This window comes from Dipodomys merriami, unplaced genomic scaffold (genome assembly GCF_024711535.1).
Source record: "Dipodomys merriami isolate MVZ:Mamm:240054 unplaced genomic scaffold, mDipMer1.0.p SCAF_2, whole genome shotgun sequence".
NCBI classification, from domain to species: Eukaryota; Metazoa; Chordata; class Mammalia; order Rodentia; family Heteromyidae; genus Dipodomys; species Dipodomys merriami.
In genome coordinates, this window is record NW_027203381.1 from 80,204,762 (window position 1) to 80,232,067 (window position 27,306).

The 27,306-nt window shown below is 37.1% G+C and overlaps 1 protein-coding gene across 2 annotated transcripts in view; it reads left to right on the forward strand.

Moving 5' to 3' along the window:
* Positions 1 to 821: 821 nt before the first annotated feature.
* Positions 822 to 27,306, forward strand: part of Cd200r1 (CD200 receptor 1) — a 31,869-nt gene continuing 5,384 nt past the window's right edge. Inside the window, exons 1-4 of one of the 2 annotated variants that reach the window (XM_070030246.1) lie at positions 822 to 1,125; positions 22,491 to 22,556; positions 24,201 to 24,518; positions 24,628 to 24,876. In XM_070030246.1, the coding sequence (XP_069886347.1) occupies positions 1,062 to 1,125; positions 22,491 to 22,556; positions 24,201 to 24,518; positions 24,628 to 24,876 (697 nt within the window). In that variant the 5' untranslated portion in view covers positions 822 to 1,061. The remainder of the gene's footprint in view (positions 1,126 to 22,490; positions 22,557 to 24,200; positions 24,519 to 24,627; positions 24,877 to 27,306) is intronic. The other variant, XM_070030247.1, reaches the window with a different exon arrangement.

Below are 27,306 nucleotides of genomic sequence, written 5' to 3' on the forward strand. Positions count from 1 at the left end.
TTCTCTTTTTCCTCTCAAATGTCTTCTAAGTGCACTTTAAGTATTAATAACTGGCAGTTACTGACATGCACACAAACACACACACACACACACACACACACACACACACACACACACACACACACACAAATGGATTTTGCAGATGTAATTAAAGGTCTTTAGTAGAGACCTTATCCTGGATTATCCAAGACCAAAATGATCACAAAGGTTTCTTGGATTTAGGCATTTAGGAATGTCCCAATCACAGCAGTGATTCAGCAATGGAGTAAAGGCTGGCATGATGGAGCAGTAAGCCAAGAAATGCAGACATCATGTAGTAGTTCAAAAAGAAGAGGAAAGATTCTTTCCATGAATTTCCAGCCCTGTCTACACCTTTATTGTAATTCTGTGATACCAATTTCAAACTTTCAACTTCTACAACAGAAAGACCCTATGTTGTGATAAGCCACTGTTTGCTTTTTTTAGAAGTGGCAATGGAAATTTCATACATGAATGATGCTTATTGAGTTGCGTGCAGACTCCATTCTAGACAGCAGTCTCATCAAAGGATTATCAAGGGGAGATACTCTCTCGCAGACTTCTGAGACTGTAGACCTCTTCAACCTGGAGGAAACCTCTAAGAGTTACTGGGAAATTTACAGGCAGGGACTAGCAAGTACTTTTTCGTGAAGGTTTAGACAAATCCGTTTATCTTGGGCCTGCTTCAGTGCCTTACTGGAGCTTATCTGTGAGCTGCAGAAGTGAGAGGAGAGCCAATGAGCTGAAAGCTCTCTCAGACAATCTGCTTCCTCCGTCTTTGCTTCAGTGCTTCATACAGGAAATCTAGTGCTGTGTCAAGTTCCAGAGAAGAGTCTCTTCTCTCCCAAGTTACTCATCAGGTGCAAATAGCTCATGAGGATAAGAAAGTGCTGAGGGAAAGGAGTGCTCTGCTGTGGCTGGGCTAAGAGGATCCAGAGCCACAAAGGCAACCAACCAGAGGGAGCTTCGCCATGCTACATGCTGCTTTTCTATCTATGAGGAGGAAAAGTACAGAGTGAAGGGCAGAAACCAAGAAAACAGCAATGCTCAGTCGTCAGCGAATTTTGGACCTAGTGCTACTCCTGATGTTAACCCTTTCAGTGGCTGGTGAGTCTGAATTCCCTTTGAGAGAAAGCTAGGTCAGAGACCTGATGGGAGATCTCGAGCTTGGGACAATGCAAGCCAGTTGCAATCCTAGAGACAGAGGAACTACCTCCAGATTTGTATTACTGAATCACCCTTGCTTTCTGTCTTTTCTTATTTATTTTATGATGATTATATGCATTTCTACAGTTCTTATCCTCTCTCTTCCCATCCCCCCTTTTTTTGGAGGAGGGAAGAAAAATAAGGCATATACTAGTAGCAATCAAAGCCACTTAGGTTTTCATTGTGTCTTCCTTCTTGCTTAAAAAAATTGAGAAAATTATCCTATATTACCTGGATCTACATTGTTAATAGTATACATAGTGAATGTTTATTTCAATGACTTTCTATGACAAGGATTAAAAAATACGATATGCATACAGTTGTACTAGAATGTTTGTATTTATCTTGAAGATATATGGGCTATAGGAGACACTTTCTGAATTACAGGATTAATTAATTACTGGGCTCCTTAGGAGTGGGAGAGAATTTGGGGCAACTGTGGGGGTGTCCTTGTTTCACTACCAAGGGTTGGTAGGAGCTGGTGTGGGAGGGAGTTTTCAGGTTTCACTCTTAGTAGATGGAGCAGCTGTAAGGGGACAGTATAGGTGGTTTTAAATTTTACAAATGATGATTGAAAGGGGAAAAGGGTGCTTTCTCTTCATCTGAATAACTTTAAAATCTTTTTTGTCTGTTTTCCAGCAAAAAAAGTCACATGCTATTCTTACTAGTGAGCACGCATTAAATTACCATTCTCTACTAATGTACCTTTCTGTCAAGAATTATCAAAAACATTTCTTCTTTGATCTTTGCAGCAACCAAGTACAGTAGGCATGGAAGATATTTCTCCATATTACAAATACAGAAACTAAGGCTTAGAGAGGTGAAATGATTTGACCAAGATTAGATACAAGTTAGTGGATAGGAGAATATGCTTACTGATAGCATATATCAGCAATCATGATAAAACATTTGAGGGGCAGTTTTACTCAATATTTAAAAAAATTAAATTATCTTAAAGTGGTTGTAGAAAGAATTTTAAACTCAGCATGTCAATTTCTGAGTACAATGCATGTTGGCCAATTGGTATTCCTCAATTTTTAACCTTTATGTTTTTCACTAAGGAGCATGCTTCCCATAACACTATTGAAAAAAGCTGAGCTAATATTTAGTTATGAAAAGTTAGATGTAAAATTTAGTTAAACTTAATGGACTATTACTTAAACAGAACACGTGATCTGAATCTTTCCATAATTGTGATTTTGTTGTAGTAAAGTCTTCTAGAAATCTGTGAAGAACCCAGTTAGGCAAAGGAATCTAGGTAGGCAAGGAGCTGTCAATGACAACTTGAACTATTACTTTTACAAAAGGGAAAAAAAATAAGATGAAAGAAGTAGATCATTTCAATCTTAAAGAAAAGATAGGTCTAGCCACTGGTGGTTCACGCCTATAATCCTAGTTACTCAGGATGCTGAGATCTGAGGATTGAGTTTCAAAGCCAGCCCTGGCAGGAAAGTCTGAAAGACTCTTATTTCCAATTAACCACCAGAAAACAGAAAGTGGTGCTGTGGCCCAAGTGGTAGAGCGCTCAGTCTTGGACTGAAGAGCTCAGGAACAGCACACCCATGCCCTGGTTTAAGCCTCATGACTGACCAAAACACACACACACACACACACACACACACACACACACACACACACACACACACACACAAAACATCTATTTCTTGATGTAAGGAGGAGGAGAGCCTATGTTCATCACATTGTTGATGCCTATGCTTGTGTCATTTTAAAGTTATCAAAGTGTTTTGAATCAAGATATGAAAAAGCCATTTGCTTTATGTAAAGTGATTTGGTGATGAAGTTACCAAATGGTTTTGAATAAGTCATGAGAAACTACATGGAGCAATGACCTCTCCACTTTATTATTACTGCATTGTTAACTGTACTGCCAAAGGAAATAACTTACTATATGAAAGATATATTTACAAAGGAACAGGAGAGCTGACCTGGAGGAAGAGATAAAAAGAAAGGAGTCAATCTCATTAATTTCAGGCTTGTCTTTGTTTCTTGGTTTATGATATCTGTGAATTGACCTATTATCAATGAAAAACATAAGCTGTCTTTTGGTTTGCTTTCTTTACTTTCTATTTGTTCATAACTTCAAGCAGTGTAGTAGCTGCTAAACAAGATATACTAAGAAAATACCTGGGGGGGGGGCAAAATAATGTAAATAATCTAAATAATCTACTTCTGAGCCAGGTTTGCAACCTTGTACCTGGGTTCTTTTTTCTTCCATTCTTTATGCTCTATGCTTACCATTTCTTTCTTCTTTCAGCCCTAACATCTTCTAGATTTGTTTTATTGTGCTAAATTTTATTTTTCTGTTCCAATTAAAATAATGCCAAGTTATTGATCTTGATAATAGGAGTGGTTAAAAGAAAACCTTGAATCTATCTATCTATCTATCTATCTATCTATCTATCTATCTATCTATCTATCTATCTATCTATCTATCTATCTATCTATCTATCTATATGTGTGTGTGCATGTATGTATGTATATATATATATATATATATATATATATATATTCTCTTTTGGGGGCTAATTTTTATTCATTTCTCACTATCTTCCACTAGAGGGCAGGCAGTAACTAGAGGAGATAAAATCTAGTCTTGGTAGGTTCAGCAGATTGAAGATGGACGAGATGAAAAGCAATTGTGGAACAGAAAAGATTAATTCTCACTCGTTTCAGTCCTTTCTTTGTTTCCTGGTGTGTGATAGTTGTGAAGTTGTTACTATAATTTATAGCTATGTTTTACTCTATTTATTCTTAAGCAATTAATACAAATCATAAGTCCTTATTAAAAGCATTATATATAGAGGTGTTTGTGTAGAGAATAGTGCCTAAAAGTTATAACAAGCTAAATTAGGAAGCCAGGGCTAAGATAAAGCCCTTGGGAAACATTTAAAATTGGTAAATCTAATAATGGCCTAGCAACCGAGTTTAGATTTGAAGAATGTCAAAAGTATGGTGTGTTTTTCTCTCTGGGAGAGATGTGTTTTGAGTTGGGCCTGAACAATAGATTTGGATAGATATGGGAATTCAGAAAAAGAAATTGGGGAAGTGGCGCTGTAGCTCAAGTGGTAGAGTGCTCGCCTTGAGCTGAAGAGCTGAGGGACAGCGCCCAGGCCCAGAGTTCAAGCCCCACGACCGACAAAAAAAAAAAAAAAAAAAAAAATAATTACAGAAAAAGAAATTGGGAGAAAATGAGCAACAAGTGCAAAGGCACGATGGTTCTTGGAGAGAATGACTTTTATGTTGATAGAGCAGAGATTGTGTATCATATAGTAGGAAGTAAGGCTAGATTTCAAATTCTTGATCACTAAACAGGAATCTGTGTATTATGAAGTAGATGATAATAGGCCATCTGTTGGTTCTGAAAAGGAAAATAAGGCAATATTTTTGGAGACTAAAGTGTCAGCAATATCCTATGTAATAGTAGCAGCATTTAGTACACAGTTTATTGTGAAGGAGGAATCAAGAATTTCTATGCTGCAAGTCTTACTTTTGAAGGTTTAATAATGTCACATTGATTGCTGGGAAGGAAGTTTGTGGAGACAGAACTTAAACCCATTTTAGAGGACGGTTACAGAGAAGGGGAAATGTGGCAAATTCCAGGGTTTGTGAACCATTTATGGAGTGAATGAGCCCACAATGAGAGTAGTGATAGAAATAATAATAGAATAAGCATTAAAATTGGGTTCTAAGAACCATAATTACCTCTTTCATCTCTATAAGAGAGGAAAATCCAAGATTGGAGAGGAGACAATATAATCCATCAATTGAGTACTTAACCTTAAACAGGAGGAAGGAAGTAAAATTGATGCAATTCGATAGTAAGTAAACTCAGAACCACTACGATTTCTGAAACTGAGGCATGAGTTGGGAAATTAAGTACAGGGAGGCTAGTAGGTTGATAGTAGGGAGATGAGAAAGAACAAAAGTGGTTACTTTAGATACATTTTCTGAAGTTTGATCTGAACAGGTAAAGAAGACACGATCTCATTTCTTTCACTCTTTGGGAGGCAGAATGTTTGAAAGACTAAGTCTACATCTGTGGATGCAGTTGCCTCTGCTCTCAGCCTTTTCTAGTCTGGTTTCCACTCTATCACTTTACCAAAATATTTTTCTTACAGATCTTAAAGGTCATGGTGACATTCTTGCTATTGATCATAAAGCTTCTTCATTATTACTTTCAGATTGTTTTCTCCAGGTGATTTGATCTTGATTTTTTTCTATTTTGAAACTTTATCTTTCCCTAGTTTTATGGCAATGCATTTTCTTTCTAATTTTTGTCATTGTTTTTGCTAATGAAAACTGCCTCCAACAGATTTCTATTTATGTGTTTTCTTTTCTTTTTTTGGGGGGGGGCCCTGAACTCTGGGCCTGGGCGCTATCCCTCAGCTCTTCAGCTCAAGGCTAGCGCTCTATCACTTGAGCCACAGCACCACTTCCAGCTTTTTCTGCTTATGTGGTGCTGAGGAATCGAACCCAGGGCCTCAAGCATGCAAGGCAAGTGCTCTACCACTGAGCCACCTTCCCAGCCCTACTTATGTGTTTTCAAGACTCGTGTTTTGACCTCTTCTCTAATTTCTACCCTAGCGACAGCAATTTGGCTGGCTTCTGGACTAGATCTGGCTTAGATTTTACTTGAAATTTCTGAGTTACTCTCTGGAATTGCTGTGAAGACTAGACCAGATAATACATACAAAGTAAATGAGCATTAAAAAAAAAAAAAGCAACAGAAGCTCATGCCTATAATTCTAGCTACTGGAGAGGCTGAGATCTGAGAACTGCGGTTCAGAGTCATCCCAAGCTGGCTATCGTATTACATGTCACTTACTTGTGCAATGTTTTCGGTCAATGTTTACTGCCCCTATTCTATTAAAAGCCCCTGGATAAATAGTCTTTGAGTACCTAGATATTATAACTCATTAGATGAATATTCTCAAAGTTTCTATGCTTTATCGTGCTAAAAGCTTTAGCGTACTGATGGGTGGTAACTCAGGTGCCATCTAATGGCAAAATTTGTTCAAGAAACTCACCATTATCATAGATTATTTTAGTAATTTATCTTCACAGTCTCATTTCCTTAGTAATCTTCTTATAAATTTTTCACAAAATCAGTAGTTACTCTGCACAGAGCTTTAGTTGAGGAAAAGATTCCATAGGTTTGTAATTCCAAGCATTCCTGTTTTGTGCTTAGAAATAATAGCATTTAGGGGACAATTGTTTTTGCTTTAAATTAATTATCTTCAGGATGATACTGCTTTTTAATGATGGGTCAGAAATAAAATTCTAATTTTAGGACTTCCTCTCCCAACAGTTACAAATTTCCTGTACTTTCTGGTCACCTATCATGGATTTCAGCCAATGCCTATATAGTTCAATAAAAATGACTGCATTAGGGGCAGAAATATACATGTGGGTGACAATCTTATTTTTAGAACCTCACAAAAAAGAGGCAATTTAAGTTTTACTTAAATCCATTCATAACTCTAAAATGTTCTAAAATAGCACTTTTGTCTCTAATCTACAATATGTAGTTTACATATGTAGAAAACATTCAATGAGTAAAATGTTGAAGTTGTTGTTTTAAGTTTTATTTTCCCCTTGATCCAGAGGATTCATCTTTAAAAGTTTCGGTACTGCTGTGTGCTGGTGGCTCACACCTGTAATCCTAGCTACTCAGGAAACTGAGATCTGAAGATCCTGGTTCAAAGCCAGTACAAGCAGAAAAGATCCTGAAAGACTCTTATCTCCAATAAACTACTCAAAAAAGCTGGAACTGGTGCTATGGCTCAAGTGGTAGAGCACTAGCCTTGAACACAAAGAGCTCAGCGACAGAGCCCAGCCCCTGAGTTCAAACCCCAGGACAGCAAAAAAAGAAAAGAAAGAAAAAAAAAGAAAAAAAAAGTTGCTGAACTGCGTTGATTTTACTGGTGACTAGAAACTGTCATGGACTTAGTAAAGTTAAATAGATGGGTTAGAAGAAGTAAATAGAAGTTCCTGTCATTACTGTTTAAATTTCTGAGAAATGGTGTGATTAAGATTTCTCAGTCACAGCAGGCACACTAGCTACTCAGAAGGCTGAGGATCACTGTTCAATGCCAGTCCTGGCAACAAAGTCTCCTTGATACGCTTATTTCCGATTAACCACCAGAAAACTGAAAGTGGAGTTGTGGCTCAAAGGGACAGATTGCTACTCTTGAGCAAAAAAACTCAGGGATGATGCTCAGGCCTCAAGTTCAAGCCCCATGTCAAAAATGAAAAAAGATGTCAGTCACAAAGCTGCATTTATTTTAAATGAAACTTGAATTTTTAGGATAAATGTACTGGTTGATTATAATGTAATTAACACCTCAGCTTGTAGTGTTCTTTCATGTTTTGTTCATTCCTTACTTGTTAAGTAAGAAAAAAACCAACCCAATAATCCATGTTATACAAAGGGAAAAATGACATTTAAATTAATTTAATTAGGATAGAGACATAGTTTAAGTGGTAAAGTACTAACCTAAAAAACCATGAGGCCCTGATGCAAACCCCAGTAGCACCAAAAAACCAAACAAATCAAAATGAATTCATTTAATTTTTGACAAAAATTCAGGGGCAAAATAGGAAGCTAAAGAGGAAGTAAAACTCACAACCCCCATCATTTTCTAGCTATTAGAAATGACTTAATGCTTAAACTATAAGGTTCACTTCAAAATTTGTTAAAGTAATTTTGAAAAGTTATTGATGTTTGAGGCAGTGTTGAAGTTCAAAAGCTAGAACAACCAAATGAAGAGAGAAATTATTTCACTTGGCTTTGCCAATACAAAATGAGCGACTACTTTCACAGATTTCAATATATATTTACTTTGTGGTCAATTTTAAGGGGTAGTTAAATGTTAAATAACAATAAAGATGGCTCGTTATAAAGATCATAATAAGCCATAAGGATGAGTGATACAGTGCTGACCTGTGAAGAAATGTTCATAAAAATAATTTTTTAAAAAAACCATTATGCTCTATTCTGTTTTTCAGCCATAGGGGCATCTTACAAAATCATAGATTTATTATTTTTTTTAAGTCTAGAGTTTTCTACTAATTCAAGGGTCTTAGGTGAAGTTCATTCATCAGACCATAAATCACATTGTTTGGGAAGGATTCTTATCCCTACCTTAGAAATAAATGAATACTAAAAGCAAAATTATCTACATAAGTGTAGCAGGAAACATGCTGTATTCTGGTTAATAACAGTTAACCAAGCATCATTCCCGATGCTATGATTTCAGAAATGAATGGTTTTGGGGCTTTTTTTTTGAAATCAGAACTCACACTGCAATAATTTACAATAGATTAAAAACTGCTCAACACCACGAGAAGAAAGTCATGTGCTGTTTGGGAGGGTGAAAGCTCTCTGGAGCTCGGGTTTTGCATTGTCATGGCCGCACCCATTGTGCTCTGTGGGGGTGGCTGTGCTTGCTCAGGCAGATGACAGTGACGATCTGGAAAAGGAAACTCACAACTGGTGCTGGAAGTTAAGAGGTTTCACTAGTAGTGAAATCATGAAACAATAAAACACATTGCTACTGATGACCCTGATCGGTGTTTGTTGTCAAACATCTAAGGGCCAAGGATGTTTGTTGGGAATTTGTGTTTATTTTTGTGGATGTATGTTCTATTGTTATATGTGTTAAAAGTTGGAATTTCTGGTATGACTTCTATTTTATTTAATTTTTATTTAATTTAACTTTATTATTATTATTTTTGTCCAAGACCAGGACTTGAATTTGGTATCTGATGTTTTTAATTCATTGGCTGGCCTCTACTACCTGAGCCATACCTCTGCTCTGTGTTATTACTTCTAATTGCCACCTTTTCAATTCCGTTGAGTTATATTTACACATCATTTAAGTAAAATGTATGATTTGACCAGTTTTGAGAGTTGTGTACTTTGTGAGTTAGCACCCTAAATAAGATATAAAATGTTTCCCTCATTTTCAGTGTCTCATAGGGATCTCTATAGACTGTCTCTGTCATTTGGAGCAACCAGTGGTCACCTTAGCAGACTTACTATTTTTGTATTTACAGTATGTAGGATGTAGGATGTATTTATCTCTTTTTCATTTAGCAGAATGATCTTGAGGTTCAAGGTTATATGTTTTTCTGTTTGTTGTTGAATAGAACTATAATATGGATCATTTATTTATTTGCTCATTAATGATACCAGCTGTCACTAGTTTTTGGCTAGTGAGAATATATATTTGTGATAAGGCCACTGAAAATTCATGCGCATAATATGTTTTCATTTTTGTTAGGTAAATACTTCACTTCTGGGGTGATCAAATTATACAGTGGGTACATGTTTAATTTTGAAAAAAGTTACTGGAAGTTTCCTAATGTATGTATTCCAATATTTCCATTTTCCTGCCAGTCATTTTTAGAAACACTCAAGTATCTTACTGACATAAAATTATTGAATGCTTAATTATTCTTTATATACTGTATGTAGCAGTCATATATAACAAGTATTTTCTTATTCTGTCATTTTTCTTGTCATTTCTTTCAAAGTATGAAATATTGTAATTTTGATAATGCCCAGTTTATCAAATTTTCTTTCATTTTTAATTTTTTTCTTAGCCTAAGAAAGTGCCAAAGCCTTATAGACTCTCCCAATGTTTTCTTCCAGGAGTTTCACAGTTTTTAGCTTTTACATTAAAAAGTAACAATTCATTAGAGAGTAATTTTTATGTGTGTAGATGGGAAGGGTTGAAATTCATTTTTTTTTCTGCATGTGGCAAACAAGCGTTCTATCATCAGTTGCTGTAAAGAGTTTTACCTACTTTAAATTGTCATCCTTGATTTTCAGTTATTTTTAAATACATAAATAATGGAAGTATAAACCTATGTATAGACTGTATGTTCAGTTCCATTGATCAAAATCTATCCTTTATGCAATACAAAAGTCTCTTGGTTTATAGCTTCAAAGTGAAGCTTGAACTTGGGTTGTTTCTTTATGGTTTTTTATTTGCCGGGGGAGGAGGATGGAGGTTAAATTGCATTGGTAAGTCTAGGCTTGCATTCCCATAGAAATTCAGGGACATCTTCTCAATTTTTATAGTAACAATTACCTCATTTTGATTGATATTATGTTGAATTTAAACAACAATTTGAGGAAAACAAACAAACAATACTGAGTCTATCTCACAACAGCTTACTTTATGTATGTAGGGTTTTTTTTCTAAAATGTAACCCTGCAAAATACTTTGTTTAGAGCTTCTAGTATACAAGTCTTGCCTGTTTTTTGGTTACAGTTCTTACTATTTTGTCTATACTATTGCAAATGGAATTGTTTTTTAAATTATATTACATAATTGTGCAAGTGTGGAAATATAATTATTTTAAAGTATCAGGAATATTTTTATATTATGATTTTGCTGAACTCAGTTGGTTCTAGTTGCTCTGTGGACCCCTATCATGTTCTCTAGGGAGAGACAGTTTTGTGTCTTTGTTTCTGATCTATATCTTTTCTTTTCTCACTGCTTTATTGCAATGACTAAACACTTCTCCAACAAATTCAAAAGAAGTGCCAAGAACAGATACTTTTACTCTGGGCCTGGTTTTGCATACTACACACACTTCTATCTGTTTCGTTTTATATCTTGAAAAGAAAAAAAATAATACAATGGCACATGATAATGTATACAGGTCTCTAGATGTTTACACAGTAAGACCAAAGCAGGATATTCTTAAGATCAAAAAGGCTCAATAGCTATGTGCATGTATATGATCATAAAAATATCAGTTACTGAAATGAATTCCAAGAAATGGAAGCAAGAGGGTTTTCTATCTTTTTTTTCTTTGTTGCTGTTTTTGTTTTCTTTTCCTTTTGTCTTGTTTGTTAGGGACAAAGGGTGAAATGTAGCAGTGATACCAGACACAATGTGGGAAATGAACAATACAACTTATGGGTGAGGACAAGATGGAAAAACTGTGAGAGATCAAGGGAAGGGGTGGCATTGTATAAAAAGGCATGTATTCATGGAACTATATCCATGAGTACATTTGAACTGCACCTCAAAGTGGCAGAGTGCTAGCCTTGAGCAAAAGAACTCAGGGACAGTGCCCAGGCCCTGAGTTTAAAACAATATCAACAACAAAACAGAAACAAAAACAACAACAACAAAAAGAACTCATTACCGGACATATGTAATTGTAATCCCTCTGTATATCACCTGTATTTTCACAATAATAATAACAACATATGTATATACAAAAAATCACCTCCAATATATCTTGGACATTCCATAGTAGTTTATGTAAACATTTCTTATTCTTTTTAGTTTTGTTGTACTTTAATTCTGTACTTCAACTTTGTTTATATTTTTCATTTTCTGTTTTCAATTTTATTGATTATTTTCTATAATTACTATCTTCTGTTGTTCTTTTCTTTTCTTTTCTTTTCTTTTTTTTGTGGGCCTATGTGCTATTGCTGAGCACTTTAGCTTAAGGTGAGCTTTCTACCACTACCGCCACAGTGCCACTTCCAGTGGTTTATTGCAGATAAGAATCTCAGGAACCTTCCTGCCTGGCTGGCTTTGAATTTCGACCCTCAGATCTCAGCCTACTGAGTAGCTAGGATTACAGGCGTGAGCCACTGGTGCCCAGCTCTTCTGCTGTTTCTTTGAATTTGATTTGCTGTCCTATTAACATCAGTATCGTGAAGTTGATGTTAGATGACTTCAGTTAGATTTTTCTTAATTTCTAATATTTACATTCAATGCTATTAAATTCTAAGCACTACTGTAATTACTTTCTAAAAATTTTGGTAGCTAATGATTTTATTTTTATTTATCTCAGAATATTTAAATATTTTCCATTGAGATTTCCTCTTTTATCCATGTATTATTTTCCAGTGTTTGGTATTATCTCAAAGAATTTGTGGTCTGAGAGTAGATATCGAATTTTATTTTTTTTTAATTTGTTAAAATGTGTTCCATAGCTCAGATGTGGTTTTTTTGTACAAACATAGAGCTTGTTAAAAATGCATATTTTGTTGTTTTAGGAAGAAGATTTTACCTTACCTCAGTTAGAATGACCATCATCAAGAAAACAAATTCATTTGTAACTACTTGTATATTATCCATTGTGTTTACTTATAGATTTATAGGCACATTCTAGTTAACATAAATGATGTCAAATTATACTCCTTGTGTTGATGTTGTTTTTGTTTAACTCTGTCCCTATTGATTACATACCTGCTGGATCTGTCCATTTTGAATATGGAGGTGTGAATTAACTGTAATATTGGATCATCTATTTCTTCTTGAATCCATTTTTGCCTCATGTATTTTGATGCTCTATTGTTAGACACAAATGTGTTAAGGATTGTTAAATATTCTTTGAGAATTGATCTATTTATCCTTATGTGATTGCTCTCTTTTGCTATTATAACATTCCTGCCTCTGAACTCTTCTCTGTCACAAAATTCACTTACTATTTAATTTCTTTTGATGTGTGTTAACACAGTATAACTTTCTCCATCCCTTTATATTTATAATGTGTGTGTATGTGCATTTAAAGTAATTTTTTTGAAGAAAACATTTAATAGGATCTTACTCTTTGATTCTCTGTGACGAATCTCTCTGGTTGCTGTATTTAGATCATTGATATTGAAATTAATTACTGTATAATTGGACTAATATATATCATAATGGTTACTATTTTCTACTTACTGTCCTTGTTATCTATTCCTATATCTGTCATACACTATTTTCTGTCTTTCACAGCATTAGTTGAAGACATTTTTATGTTTCCAATTTTCTTTTTTTTTTAGTCTTTAAATAGTTGTACAAAGGCGGGGCCATATAGCAAAGCAGTCTATGAATACAATGCATCTTGATCTATGTCACTCCTTTAATATTCTCACCCGCCTTTGGCCCACCCCTTCCTTATTTTCTTTGTGATATATACAATGAATTCTTGACTGCATTCTCCCTCCCTTTCCCCCTTCATTCATCTTCTCCTCTCTCTTGGCTGCCCCCTTGGTTGTACCCATTTCCTGGTGATTTTGTTAGACTTCAACCTAGTCTTTCTAAAAGATTATACTATTTCAGCTCTCCACTTGCAAACCACCCAGTATGTTTACTTGTAGATATATAGGTATATTCTAGCTATCACAATTAAGGAAACCATGTAACCTTTGTTTCCCTGGATCTAGCTTACTACATTTAATATATCTTTTTCAAGTCTTTCCACATCCTTAGGAATGGTACAATAACATTCTTTCTAATAAATGAGTAAAATTCCACTGTGTGTATATTCAATACCACGTTTTCTTGATCCATTTGTCCATTGAGGGGCATCTGGGTTGATTCCATATCTTCCCTATGATAAATAGTGCTGCAATGAACATGCTGTGCGGATGGCTTTATTTTTATCTTGTCTGAGTTCTATTGTATCCAATGCCCACGAGTGGGATTGCTGTATCATAGGGTAGTTCTATGTTTAATTTTTTTGAGGACTCTCCATAGTGCTTTACAGTGTTTGAACAAGGTTACATTCCCACCAACAGTGTAACAGGTTTTCTTTTTGGCCATATTATCTCCATTTGTTATTGCTTGTTTTCTTAATAATGACCACTCTAACTGGTGAGGTGGAATATCAGTATTATTTTGATTTATATTTCCTTTATGGCCAGAGATGTTGAGCATTTCTTCATGTGTTTATTGGCCATTTTTACTTCTTCTGAAAAGTCTCTATTTAAGTCATTAGACTATTTATTAATTTGATTATTGTTTCTTTGAGGGTTTAGTTTTTGAGAATTTAATTTTTTGAGCTCTAAGTATATTCTGGATTTTAGGCTTTTATCATCAGATATAGCTGGTAAAAATATTCTCTCTTTCTGTAGGCTTTCTTGATGTTCTTTGCAATGCAGAAACCTAGAAAATCAGATATACATTATTTTTTAGTGTTGACCAACAGTTTCAACATATATTTGCAATTAGGCCAAGTCAGCTTTCAAATAATATAATGGCTTCATGGGTTCTGTTGGTATTGTGTAGTAACAAAAATAACCTTTTTTTTTCAACTTAGATATTTTCTGTTCTATTCCATTTGTTTTTTTAACTTATTATTATTATTATTATCTTTAAGTAGTTGTACAAAGAAGTTCCCATTCAACAAATGAATATATGAATACAAGGTATCTGACAACATTTTCACCCATCCCTCCTAACCCTTCCCTTCTCCCACTTTTTTTTTAAGTTGAGATATTTCACAGTGTTGTGGAATAGTGATACTGAAAGACACAAACACATTTTAACCTTCACAAGGCAAATTATCATTATCATGGTCTGTAAGTTTCATGAATTCTTTGAGCTTTGACAATACAAATTATTTTTCCCACCTCAGGTGATGTTTACATTTCTTTCCTTTTGCTTAGTATAGGCAATTCCCTCTTTCCCTCTCATTCCTCCCTTCCCATCGCTGTCTTTGAGTTGCTTAGTTCTTCTTCTTCTCTTTCCAGTGCAGCTGATGGGTCCCTTTGTTGTATGTTGTTCTGTTCCTCTTCCTGGCTTCCCTCCATTGCGTGCATATATCTACCATCTATATGGTCAAGAACATGGAGTCATTTAGCAATGATATGAAAAATGAGTGGCTGTCGTTTGTTCCTTGAGTCCTGTTTACTTTGTCATATCTGCTTGCATTTTGGCATTAACATCCACATATCAGGGAGACCATGTGCCATTTGTTTCTTTGTTCTTGGCTTACCTCACTCAAAATAATTGGCTCTAGTTCCATCCATTTCCCTTCAAATGCCATTATTTTGTCCTTTCTAATGGCTGCATAATATTTCATTGTAAATAGGTACCACAATTTTTGGATCCACTCATCTGTAGTGGGGCATCTGGGTTGTTTCCAAATTTTGGCTATTGTGAACAGTGCTGCAATAAACATGGAGGTGCATGTGTCTTTGTTGTTCAGGGTAGATGCCTAGGAGTGGTATGGCTGGGTCATAGGGGAAGTCTATATTTAGCTTTCTGAGGTTCTTCCAGACTGCTTTCCAAAGTGGTTGTATTAGTATACATTCCCACCAGCAATGCAGTAGGGTTCCTCTTTCTCCACATCCCTTCCAGCATTTGTCATTGGCTGACTTTAGGATGTTGGCCATTCTGACTGGGGTAAGGTGGTATCTCCGTGTTGTTTTTATTTGCATTTCCTTTACAGCCAGGGATGATGAACATTTCCTCATGTGTTTCTTTGCCATTTTTATCTCTTCTTCTGAGAAGTCTCTCTTTAGCTCCCTTGCCCATTTCAAGATTGGTTTGTTAGATTTGTGAGGAGTTAGTTTCTTGAGTTCCCTGTATATAATGGATATTAGACCCTTGTCTGATATTTTGCTGGTAAATATTTTTTCCCAATTAGTTGGCTTTTTTTCTAGTTTGGTGGTTATTTCTTTGTCTGTGCAGAAACTTTTTATTTTAAGGTAGTCCCATTTGTCTAGTCTCTCTGCAATTTGTTGTGACCCTGGAGTCTGTTCAGGAAGTTCGTGCCTGTGCCTATAAGTTCAATTTGTCTCTCCTACTCTGTCCTGCAGTAGTTTCAGAGTATTAGGTTTGATGTTAAGGTCTTTAATCTATTTTGAGTTGATGTTAGTGCATGGTGACAGGCTAGGGTCCACTTTTAGTTTTCTGCATGTGGCCACCCAGTTTTCCCAACACCAGTAGTAGAAGAGGTTATGATTCTTCTACTGTATGTCTTTGTCTCCTTTGTCAAATATCAACTGACTGTACATATGTGGCTTTATTTCTGGGTCCTCTAGTCTGTTCCATTGGTCTTTAGGTCTCTTGTTGTGCTAGTACCATGCTGTCTTTGTTATTATGGCTCTATAGTAGAGCTTGAAGTTTGGTATCGTGATCCCTCCTACATTTTTCTTTTGCCTAGAATTGTTTTGGCTATTCTAGGTCTTCTGTTGTCCCATATGAATTTTTGGACTGTTTTCTCTATTTCAGTAAAGTAAGTCATTGGAATTTTAATGAGAATTGCATTGAATGTGTATATAACTCTTAGCAATATGGTCATTTTCACTATATTAATTCTGCCTATCCAGGAACATGGAAGGTCTTTCCATTTCCTGATATCCTCTATGATTCCTTTTTTTTTAGGCTTTCATAGTTTTCATGAAATAAACCCTCTACATCTTTGGTTAAATTAATTCCTAGATACTTTTTTTTTGAGGTTATTGTGCTTGGGGTGGTTTCCTTGATTTCCCTTTCTGCTTGTACATTGTTGGTATACAGAAAGGTGATTGATTTTTGTGGGTTAATTTTGTATTCTGCTACTTTGTTGAACTGGTTTATAAGCTCTAAGAGTTTGGGGATGGAGCCTTTGGGATCTTTAAGGTATAAAATCATGTCATCTGCAAAAAGAGATAGTTTAACTTCTTCCTTCCCTATGAGGACCCCTTTAATGTCTTTTTCCTGCCTTATTGCTCTGGCTAAGGATTCCAGAACTACATTGCAGAGGAGTGGGGGAGAGTTGCCTTGTTCCTGTTTTTAAAAATTGGTTGTAGTTTTTCCCCTGTAAGTATGATATTGCTGTTGGTCTGTCATATAAGGCTTTTAGTGTTTTTTGGAATGTTCCTTCTATTCCTATTTTTTCCAGAGCTTTTAACATGAATGAGTGTTGTATTTTATCAAAAGCCTTTTTTTTGTGTCAATTGTGTCAATGGAGATAATCATGTGGTTCTTGATCTTGGATCTGTTGATGTGAGGATTACATTTATTGATTTATGTATGTTAAACCATCCCTGTATCTCTGGGATGAAGCCTACTTGGTCATAATGTATGATTTTTTGGACATGTTTCTGGATTCTGTTGCCTAGAATTTTATTGAGGATCTTCGCATCTGTGTTCATCAAAGAGATTAGTCTGTAGTTCTCTTTTGTTGTTGGGCTTTGCCCAGTTTGGGGATGAGTGTGTTAGGCTTCATAGAATGAGTTTGGTATTACGCCCTGTGTTTCTACTTCTCTGAAGAGCTTGAAGAGTATGGATATCAGTTCCTCTTTAAAGGTCTTATAGAATTCCGTAGTGAATCCATCTGGTCCTGGGCTTTTCCTTGTTGGAAGGTTTCTGATTGCTTCCTCTATCTCTAGGTTATTGGCATATTTAATTGATTTATTTATTCTTCGTTCAGTTTGAGCAATTTGTATTTCTCTAGAAATTCATCCATTTCTGCTAGGTTTTCCTTCCTATGTGAGTATAGAGTCTGGAAATATTTCTTTATGATTGTTTGGATGTCTTGGATGTTTGTTGTAATTTTTCCTGTGGCATCTTTGATCTTATTGATGGTTCTCCTCTCTTCTTTTTTTAGTTAATCTTGGTAATGGTCCATCGATTTTATTGATTTTTTCAAAAAATTAGCTTTTTGTTTTATTAATTTTATTTACAGTTTTCTTAGTCTCTATTTTGTTAATTTCAGCTTATATTGGTTATCTTGCTCTGTCTAATGACTTTAGGTTCAACTTTTTCTTGTGTCTCTAGCAGTTTTAGTTGCATCATGAGATTGTTTATTTGGTCTGTCTCTGTTTTTTTTTTCCATTGCTTTATTTTTTTTCATTTTATTTTTTTGTGAACATACTGTACAGAGGGGTTACAATTACATGGACAGGATAATGCATACATTTCTTATCAAGCATTGCAGCCTCCTCCTTTGTTTACGCTTCACATCCCTTCCCAGCCTCCCCCACCACCCAACCCTCTCCCCTCCCCCCCATGTGTCTGTTTTTTTGATGTGAGCACTGAGAGCAATAAATTTGCCCCTCAGGACTGCTTTCGCTGTGTCCCACAGGTTTCTTTGTGATGTATCTTCATTTTCATTGAATTGTAGGAACTTTTAAATTTCTTCTTAATTTCTTCTGTGACCCATGTGTTGTTCAGCAGAGTGCTGTTTAATTTCCATGTGTTTTGAGTTTTTTCTACTGTATGCCTTGTTATTGAGAACTAGTTTGATTTCATGGTCAGATAGAATACAGGGTATTATGTTGATCCTCTTGCATTTGCTTAAATGCAATTATGCTTAAATGCTTAAATGATTTATTTTAGAAAAAGTTCCATGGACTGCTGAGAAGAATGTGTACTGGGTTTGTGTTGGGTGGAAAACTCGGTATACGTTGATTAAATCTGCTTGAGATATGACATCATTTAATTTGGAGACGTGTTTGCCAGTTCTTTGGTTGGTAGGCCTTTCTTTTGGTGAGAGTAGAGTATTAAAGTCTCCTAGTATTATTGTATTGGATCCATCATTTCCTGTAACTCTAAGAGTATTTATTTGCTTAACATATTTGAGTTCACCGATGTTTGGGGCATATAGATTGACAATTGTGATGTCCTCTTCTTGGATTGTTCCCTGTATTAATATGTAGTGACCTTCTTTGTCTTTTTGTAATGATTTTAGTGTAAAGTTTATTTTATCAGATATCAGAATTACAACTCCTGCCTCTTTCTGGGGGCATTTGCATGGTAGATCTTCATCCATCCTTTCACTTGGAGTTTGCTTTTATCTTTGGCCGTGAGGTGGTCTCCTGAAGACAGCAAATTAAAAGATCGTGTTTGCTGATCCAATCTGCAGTTCTTTTTCTTTTGATTGGTGAATTGAGTCCATTCATATTTATGGTTATTATAGAGAGTTATATTATGTTTCCTGCCATTTTCCTACTTTCCTATGGTTTTCTTCTTTCCTTTTCATCCTGTGTTTACTAAGTTGGATTCCTTACAATGTCTATCTGGTATGTATCCCTGTTCTCGATTGCTTTCTTCAGATTGTAAAATCTCTCTATTAACATTCTTTGTAATGCTGGCTTATTGCTTATCAATTCATTTAGCTTTTCTTTACTATTTAAAATTTTAGTTTCTCCACCAAATGTAAATTCTAGCTTCACTGGATATACCAGTCTGTGCAGTTATTGGCTTCTTTTATTCAGTGTCTGTGTGGAGAGATCTGCAGTGATTCTAATTTTTTTCCCATTGTAGTATAGCTCCTTCTTTGCTTTTGCTGCATGCAAGATTGCTTCTTTATTGCTAAAGTCTAGCATTTTTACTATAATGTGCCTTGCAATGTTCCTCCTGGGATCTTGCTTGTTAGGTGTTCTGTAGGCCGCTATTATGTAGGTAAGATTTTCTCTTTTAAGACTGGGGAAGTTTTCAGAGATGATCTTAATGAATAAGTGTTATATTCCTTTATTCTGGTATTCCTCCCCTTCGTCCATCCCAATTATACGAAGGTTAAAATTTTTGGCACAGTGTGCTTGTGCTTGGACTTCCCTTTGGCATTTTTGGGGTGTTTTTCCCAGATCTGTAACTTTTTTTCCCCAGTGCCTGAATAGTGTCTTCAGTATATGATATTCTATTTTCCCTTTCATTCACTCTATTAACTGTGGCTTCCGTTGTGGGTTGCATGGAGGCAATTGAACCATTTATAGTTTCTATGTTGTTTCTTAAGAGTAATAATCTCATCTTTTAGTGAGGTGTGTACTGCATCTATTTTTGAGTGCATTTCTTATTTGAAGGCCTGGATTTCTTTTGATAGCTCATTGGTTTGTTCTTTAAATTTCTGGTCTATTTCTTATTTTAATCCTTGAGTCTTTGCCTCTATCATCTCTTGGATATAGTATTTGTCTTCCATTTCTTTCTTGCTTTCACTGGCATTCTCCCCTGTGTGGTTGCTGGCCTTTGAGTCTGGTTTACTATCTTGGTCATTGATGAATCTTGTAATTTTTCTCTGTGATTTTCGCATGTGGATTCAGGGATTGTTGGAGACCAATTCCAGGCTCTGATTGTTTTGGTCACTACGTGGCTACCTTTGCTTGGTTCTGGATTTTTTTCCTGAGCAATTGATGTAGCTTGCTCTCAGTGCTGGGATGGTTGAGAGTACTTTACCTGGTGTGAGGTTCTGTATTGGATGGGGCTGCATTCCAGCTGCTGGCCTGGCCCACGAAGGGCTTACTCTTGTCAGATTGTGGTGGGCAGACACACTCCACCCTCTGCTGGGGTGTGCACTCAGGTCCTGACCAGTCAGGAGCAGGCAGTTAAGATAGCTAGGGTTCTTGCCTGGGACACAGGTAGGGTTCCTTTAACTGGTGGCATTTCCCATCTTTAGTCAAGGACCAGCAGCCTAGACTTCTTCCATTCCCTCCTAAGAGTGCTCTTGGCCAAGCCTGGCAGGCTGGCTGTGCCAGGTGTGCCTGCTGGTTGTTGGTGCACTTGCACAGCTCCAAGGTTCCTTAGGACCTGTAGCCCAGGTGGTAATGGTGGGCCAAGTTCGGGCGGAGGAGGGGGGTTACCACTAGTGCTGTTCTCCTGTGGCAGTGGGGGTAATGTAGGGGAACATCTCCTTTGGTGTGCTTAGTTATCCTGGTAGTGGTTGGGAGCTGTCCAGCGGTGCTGTGGCAGGTGGCTGGTTTTGTGCACTGTAGGTTGCTGGTCAACACCGTGTTCCATGTTTGCTGAGATGATGTGGGCTATGCTGGGTGGTGATGCAGGCTGGGTCTGTGTTGCACGGCCTTTGCCACTGTGTATGCTGTCGGGGTCCCCGCCACGGGTCTGGGGTTCCTCACAGCTCCCGCCCGCTCCAGGCTGGACTGATTCCATGGGCTGGTGCAGGGTCGTGCCGTGAGTCTGGGGTGCTTCGCTACTGCTACTGCTGCTGTTGCTGCAGCCACCACTGCCGTCCCAGGCTGGGCTGGGTTGCTTACACAGGCTGCTGTGAAGATGGCCACACCATCCAATGAGTCTGGGGTTGTTTACTGCCACCACCGTGGCTGCCACGGCCCAGGGCTGGGCTGGTCTGCATCTGCGGGTCCCGAGTCTAGGGTCGTTCCCCACTGCTGCTCCTGGCTGGGTTGGGCTGCTTATTATGCTGGTCAGGCAGAGGCATCCTGCTAGGGAGGGTGTGTGTGTGGGGGGGGGGTCTTCATGTGGGTTCTGTGTTCTGAGTTTTCTGTTTGTATTCTCTGGGTCGGCACTGGCTCTTGGGAATCTTCTGGGAGCCTTAGGATGCTTGTGGTTCTGTGGTCCTAGATAGGTCCAGAGCCGCGACGCTTGAGCGGCTCTGCTCCGGGCCCCGCTGCTTCAACTGCTTGGCATGGAGCCCTGCCACCAGCAAGGGGTGGGGGAAGGCTCTTTCCGCTTTACCCTCTTGGTGTAGGTTCTGAAGTTTTCCCCTTTTCTTTTGTTCACTTCTTGCATCTCTCTGAGCAATCGCCTTTTTGTTGCTGTTGGTCTCTTGGAGCAACGGAGTGTTGAAATGGGAACACTCTATTTGGTCGGAGAGAGCTGTGGTGTTTCCCTACTGTTCCCACAAAAATAATCTTGATTCCTTTCTTTTTCTCTCCTCTATTGATCTAAAAAATCCTTTATTTTAGAATTTCTTCAAAGCCAAGTTTGAAGTTAAGCTCATATATAGGGTTCAGGAACTTTTGACCTAGAAAGTTAAAGTAGATGAAGATTTTTTTCCCTCTCTCTGTTTCTGCTTTATGTCCCATCGTTTCTCCCTGTTTACAAGGTAAGCAATGAGGAAGGAAGGGGCATGGATGAACCCTTCTTTGTTCTGATTTTAGAATTCACACGAAAATGCTTCGTCTTGACATAGGAGTGAGGGGTTCATCAGAAGACCAAGAAAAGAGTTTGCATAGGCCAGCTCATGTGCAATGCTCATACTGAAACTGTTAGCATATCTAGCCCTCAGCTGCATCAGTAGAATGTTGCCTAACTGTAACTGTTACAATCGGAAAACCCTACCCTTGCTACAAGCTATCTTTAGTGTTCAGCTGCCCACATGCAGAGGCCTTCCCATACTTCCCACCCCTAGCCCCCTGACTATATATTTGACCCTAAACAAAGGACAGACACCTTTCCACTCTCTCCTGTGAGAGAGGTGGCCTTGTCAGCTGCTGCTGACAATAAACTCCTTTGGTGTACATCACTGTCTCCATGGGGTCTTCTGGGATGGTGGCTTTCAAAACCAATCTCTCTGGCTGGGAAGGGGGTTAGTGAAAGTAATTTGGAGGAACTTTGTGCAAAATAGTTGAAAAAAGAAAGTGCTTCATGAATCTTCAACCATTAATGCAGTATGAATGTAAGCTTCAAATTATTAGCATACTTCATTTAAAGGCTACTGGTTTCCTGATATATTGAATGAAACTGTTGGGGTACAGTGACTTCTATTCTATTTGAATAGACAACAGTCATTTTATTTTCTCTTTCCTAAATATTTTCTAGATTCAACTAGCCTATGTCCACATGAAAGGAAGATGACACAGAACAATTCATTGCCTCTTGCAGCAGGTAATATGTTTTCTTATCTAGCATGCAACCCTGTGTGATGTGATGGAGTTGGCCTTGGTAAAAATCAGTAGCTCATGATTTGATTCAGGCCACCCTTGTAACTTAGTTGAAGAGTCAGGTGGCCTGAATATTGTAGTATGGGGACTTCGAATGACTTACTCTCTGGCTGATTCTCAAACAAGGCTGTTCTTGCTTTTCTCTAAACCTTTGATAACTTGGAATGGTGGAAAGAAAAGAGCATAGATATTCTCAAGTCTGTGATTAAATCTTACCTTTTTTCATCTAGGTAAGTGATCTTTATTTCACCATGAGATATGATAAATAACTATAAGAGACAATTGACACTAAAACTGAGAAGGAAAGATATTAAATGTAGAAGTTAGCAAGAACAAAACTCAATTATAAAACATTTTCTTTAACATAGTTAGTTCTGCTCATGTAAAAGTCATGGACATTCATCACAGGTAAATTGAAACAGATGCTGCAGTTGAGTAATCACCTTTCAGAAACCCTTATCAGTAATGGATACCTTCAGTCAGTGTAGCAGAAATGTGAAATTTTGTGGTGGATGCTGCTTGTATGTCAACAATTTTTACCTTAGAACATGGACACAAGGGTAACTTTCATACTTAATTCTAATAATTTGATTGAACATACAGAAATAAAATATAGGATCACATTACAGATCAGTTGCATGTGAGTGGATATATGTAAAGGCTATATTTGATAACACTCTTTTGAAATAAAATCCTTTATATATAAAACTTCCAAAGGGAAGAAGTTTCCTCCTTCATATATAAATATACATGTGAAACAGAAATAAGTATTTATATCTATTTTTCACCAGAAACAAATATTTCTAAGACATCTCAAATTCATCTTCCTGAAATCATTAGCTGGTGAAATTATAGGTTATAGTTTTAGCTATGTGGATTTCACTGACTTTTGTTATTCTATTAAAAAGTACAATTAAGGACTCTTGTCTCCTTAAGCCTGAATATTACTTTTAATAAATGTTTCATATGCCATATACTTGTTACATTTATAATTTTTTGAAATATTACCCTTAGTGACTGACATTTAATTATTCTGTGCCTGATTTTTTTTTTTTTTTGTCGGTCATGGGGCTTGAACTCTGCTGGGCTTGGGTGCTGTCCTTGCACTCTTCAGCTCAAGGTGAGCGCTCTACCACTTGAGCCACAGTGCCACTTCCCTGATTTTTTTTTTTGCACTCATCAAAACTTAGGAGGTGAATTCTACATGAATGATTTCTCTATTTTCTGAGGATCACAAGTATATGATAAATTTAATAAATCTAGTATTATCCATAATCAAAAGCCTATGTATAGATTATATAGTTTCATCTGCTTCTAGCTATCAAGTCTTTTCTTAATTTCCATATACTTGAGACTATGTGTTGATTCATTAGTAATATATCATACAGATTAAATTTGATTTATACTTGTATTTAATTTGATCCATTATATGTATTGATGAGTGTTAATTTCTTATGTGAATCTCATATTTCGGGAATGCAAAGCAAATTTCTAGTACAGTTTCATGTAATCTGCTTTGTGTAAACTGGGCACACAAGGTTCCTTGTTAAGCTTTTCTCTTCCTGGTTTTGCTTTTGTGTATGTCCAGCTAACACAACAAAGACGGTGCTGGTGGGTGAGCAGGCTGTCCTCTGTTGCCCTCTTCAACACTGGGAAGAAGTGCTTATAACAACATGGGAAATAATCCAAACAAACAAGGTTCCCTGCAGAATTGCCTACATGAGATCCACAAATGAGATTGTGAACAATAACTGTACGGATGAGCAAATAACCTGGATCTTCAAGCCTGACCAGAGACCGGATCTTCAGATTGATGTGGTGGCTCTCATTCATGAGGGGTATTACAAGTGTGAAATAGCAGAACCTAATGGGAATTACTATCATGGTTATAACCTCCAAGTGCTAGGTAAAGAATGTCATATGCCATGATATTCCAGATCATCAGATTTGTGATGAAAGCAAATTCCTCCTCAGAGTGAGAAGACTAAAGCATTCTCCTTCTTCCATCTCTGCAGTGCCCCCTGAAGTGAGCCTGTCTCTAGACAAGAATAGAACTGCGGTGTGTAAGGCAGTCGCAGGCAAGCCAGCTGCCCAGATCTCCTGGTTCCCAGAGTGGGGTTGTGTCACTAAGACAGAATCGCCCAGCAATGACACAGGAACAGTCAGGAGTACATGTCACTGTTCAAATAGTAATGTAACTGTTGTGACCTGCTTGGTCTCCCATTCGACTGGCAACAGGAGTCTGTCCATAGAGCTGCCTTCTGGTTGGTAATTCTAGTTTTTGGTTTGATTTTTTTTCATTGTATTGGAGAAACTATGTTTAAAAGGATAAAAAGAGTATAGTGGCAGACAATTTTCACTCAGGGACTCTTCAGTTCCTATTTTACCTTTTTCCTTCTCAAAATACAAAGACATGTCTAGGAAAATATTACAGAAATTTGTTAGTAATAGCAATTTCCTTCCTATATTAGCAGTATTCTATTTTTGAAAGAACTCCCTTTCTTCCTTCTTCCTTCCTTCCCTCTTTCCCTTCTTCCCTCCTTCCCTCCTTCCTTCCTTTCCCTCTTTCTTCCCTCTCCATCTCTTTCTTCTCTCATTCCCTCTCTTCCCTACCCTCTCTGCTAGTACTGGGACTTGAACTGAGGGTTTCATGCTCTTAGTTGGCTTTTTCGATTAGGGTTGACTCTATTAATTGAACCACACCTCTGGTTTCAGCTTTTTGCTGGTTAATTAAAAATAAGACTCTGCTTGATTTGTCTGCATAGGCTAGCTTCAATCCTTGATCCTTCGATCTTCACTTCTTAAATAGGATTATAGGAGTGAGTTCCCTGTGTTTAGCTATTACTGATTGTAGTTGTAGAATGAAATTTAGTTAAAATAGGTACATATGATTTTGTTAGAAAAACAAAGCCACCTATAATTTACCTTCATGGAGTTTTAGTCTAGTAAAGTTTTCTCCTCTAGATTTTTCCTGGTGAAGTTTCTTAAATGTCTCATAATAATAATATCTGTGATTTAAATTCTGCATTCTCTGCTTTAATCTGACCCCAAGAGCTGAGGGACAGCACCCAGGCACAGAGTTCAGGCCCCACGACCGGACCCAAAAAAATAAAATAAAATTCCAAGTATTAATTTCAATCAACCTAACCAACATAAAGCCAAATTCCATCTCTATCCTTGCCTTTCTAAAACATACCTGTTGTCTTCATTTTACCCTTGAGATACATACTTTCAAATCTTTTAGTAGTTTTTGTAGTTTTTATAGTTTTCTCCCTTCCTTCCTTCCTTCCTTCCTTCTTTCCTTCCTTCCTTCCTTCCGCCTTTCTTTCTTTCTTTCTTTCTTTCTTTCTTTCTTTCTTTCTTTCTTTCTTTCTTTCTTTCTTTCTTTCTTTCTTTCTTTCTTTCATCTCAAGTAAAGAACATTTATTTGAAAATGAAAGAAAAGCCATAAAAGAAAGTAGTAAAAATTCTCTATCTGGAGAGAAGACTAAAGAGGAGTCCTGAATTGCACTTTTCTGAAACACATGTTTGTTGTATTCTATCTTACTGTATCAAAAAATATATTACATATCTATTTTCTCTTGTGCTCAATGAATATTTAACATTACTTTATTCCTGTCACACTTCCTTCCTATCAGTTATAGCATATTTCATTAAAGAATCACCATTTACATTAATTTGAATATGAAAACATTAAATACTGAAAAAACCAACCATGCTTTTATTTATTTATTTATTTATTTATTTAGTCATGGGGCCTGAACTCTGGGCCTGGGCGCTGTCCCTCAGCTCTTCAGCTCAAGGCTAGTGCTCTACCACTTGAGCCACAGTGCCACTTCCCTCTTTTACTGCTTATGTGGTGCTGAGGAATTGAACCCAGGGCCTCATGCTCACAAGGCAAGCACTCTACCACTGAGCCACCTTCCCCTCTCCCATGTGTTTATTTTTAATTTTTGGATTTTTTTGAACTTCATAATTGCTTTGCTTTTTTTGGTTACTTAATGTTGAATGTAGTTGTAATGAATTATCTCCAACTTCACAGACCAAATTTAGAGAACTTATAGTAATACTATTCTCGTTGTCAGACTTATTAGGTAGTCTGCTACCTTGTTAGATTTTTCTTCAGTTCAATTATTTTTTTAAGTCTTTCTATGCTTTTGGACTTATCAGTCTTGGTTGGTCATATGAACTGCTGCATAGATATTAGCTTGTCCACTTTCCCTCCATCCTCTACTTGATCCATATCTACTTAATCTGAGTTCAGTCTTCTAGACACTTGCCTGTTTTACTCTCCTTCTTTTATATGTGAGTCTTCTCTTAACTCTGGCAATCCTTGGCTATTGATTTATTTCAAAATGCACAGTGCCAACTGGACACTGGTGGCTCATGCCTGTTATCCTAGCTACTCAGGAGGCTGAGATCTGAGGACCACCATTATAAGCCAGCTGGGGCAGAAAAGTCCATGTGGGACTCTTATCTCCAATTAACCACTCAAAAACTGGAAGGGGAACTGTGGCTCAAAGTGGTAGAGTACTTGCCTAGAGTACTTGCCTTGAGCAAAAGAGCTCGGGGACAGCAGCCCCGAGTTCAAGCCCCACCACACACACACACACACACACACACACACACACACACACACACACACACACACACACACACACACAAATCACACTACCAATTAGATTAGAAACTCT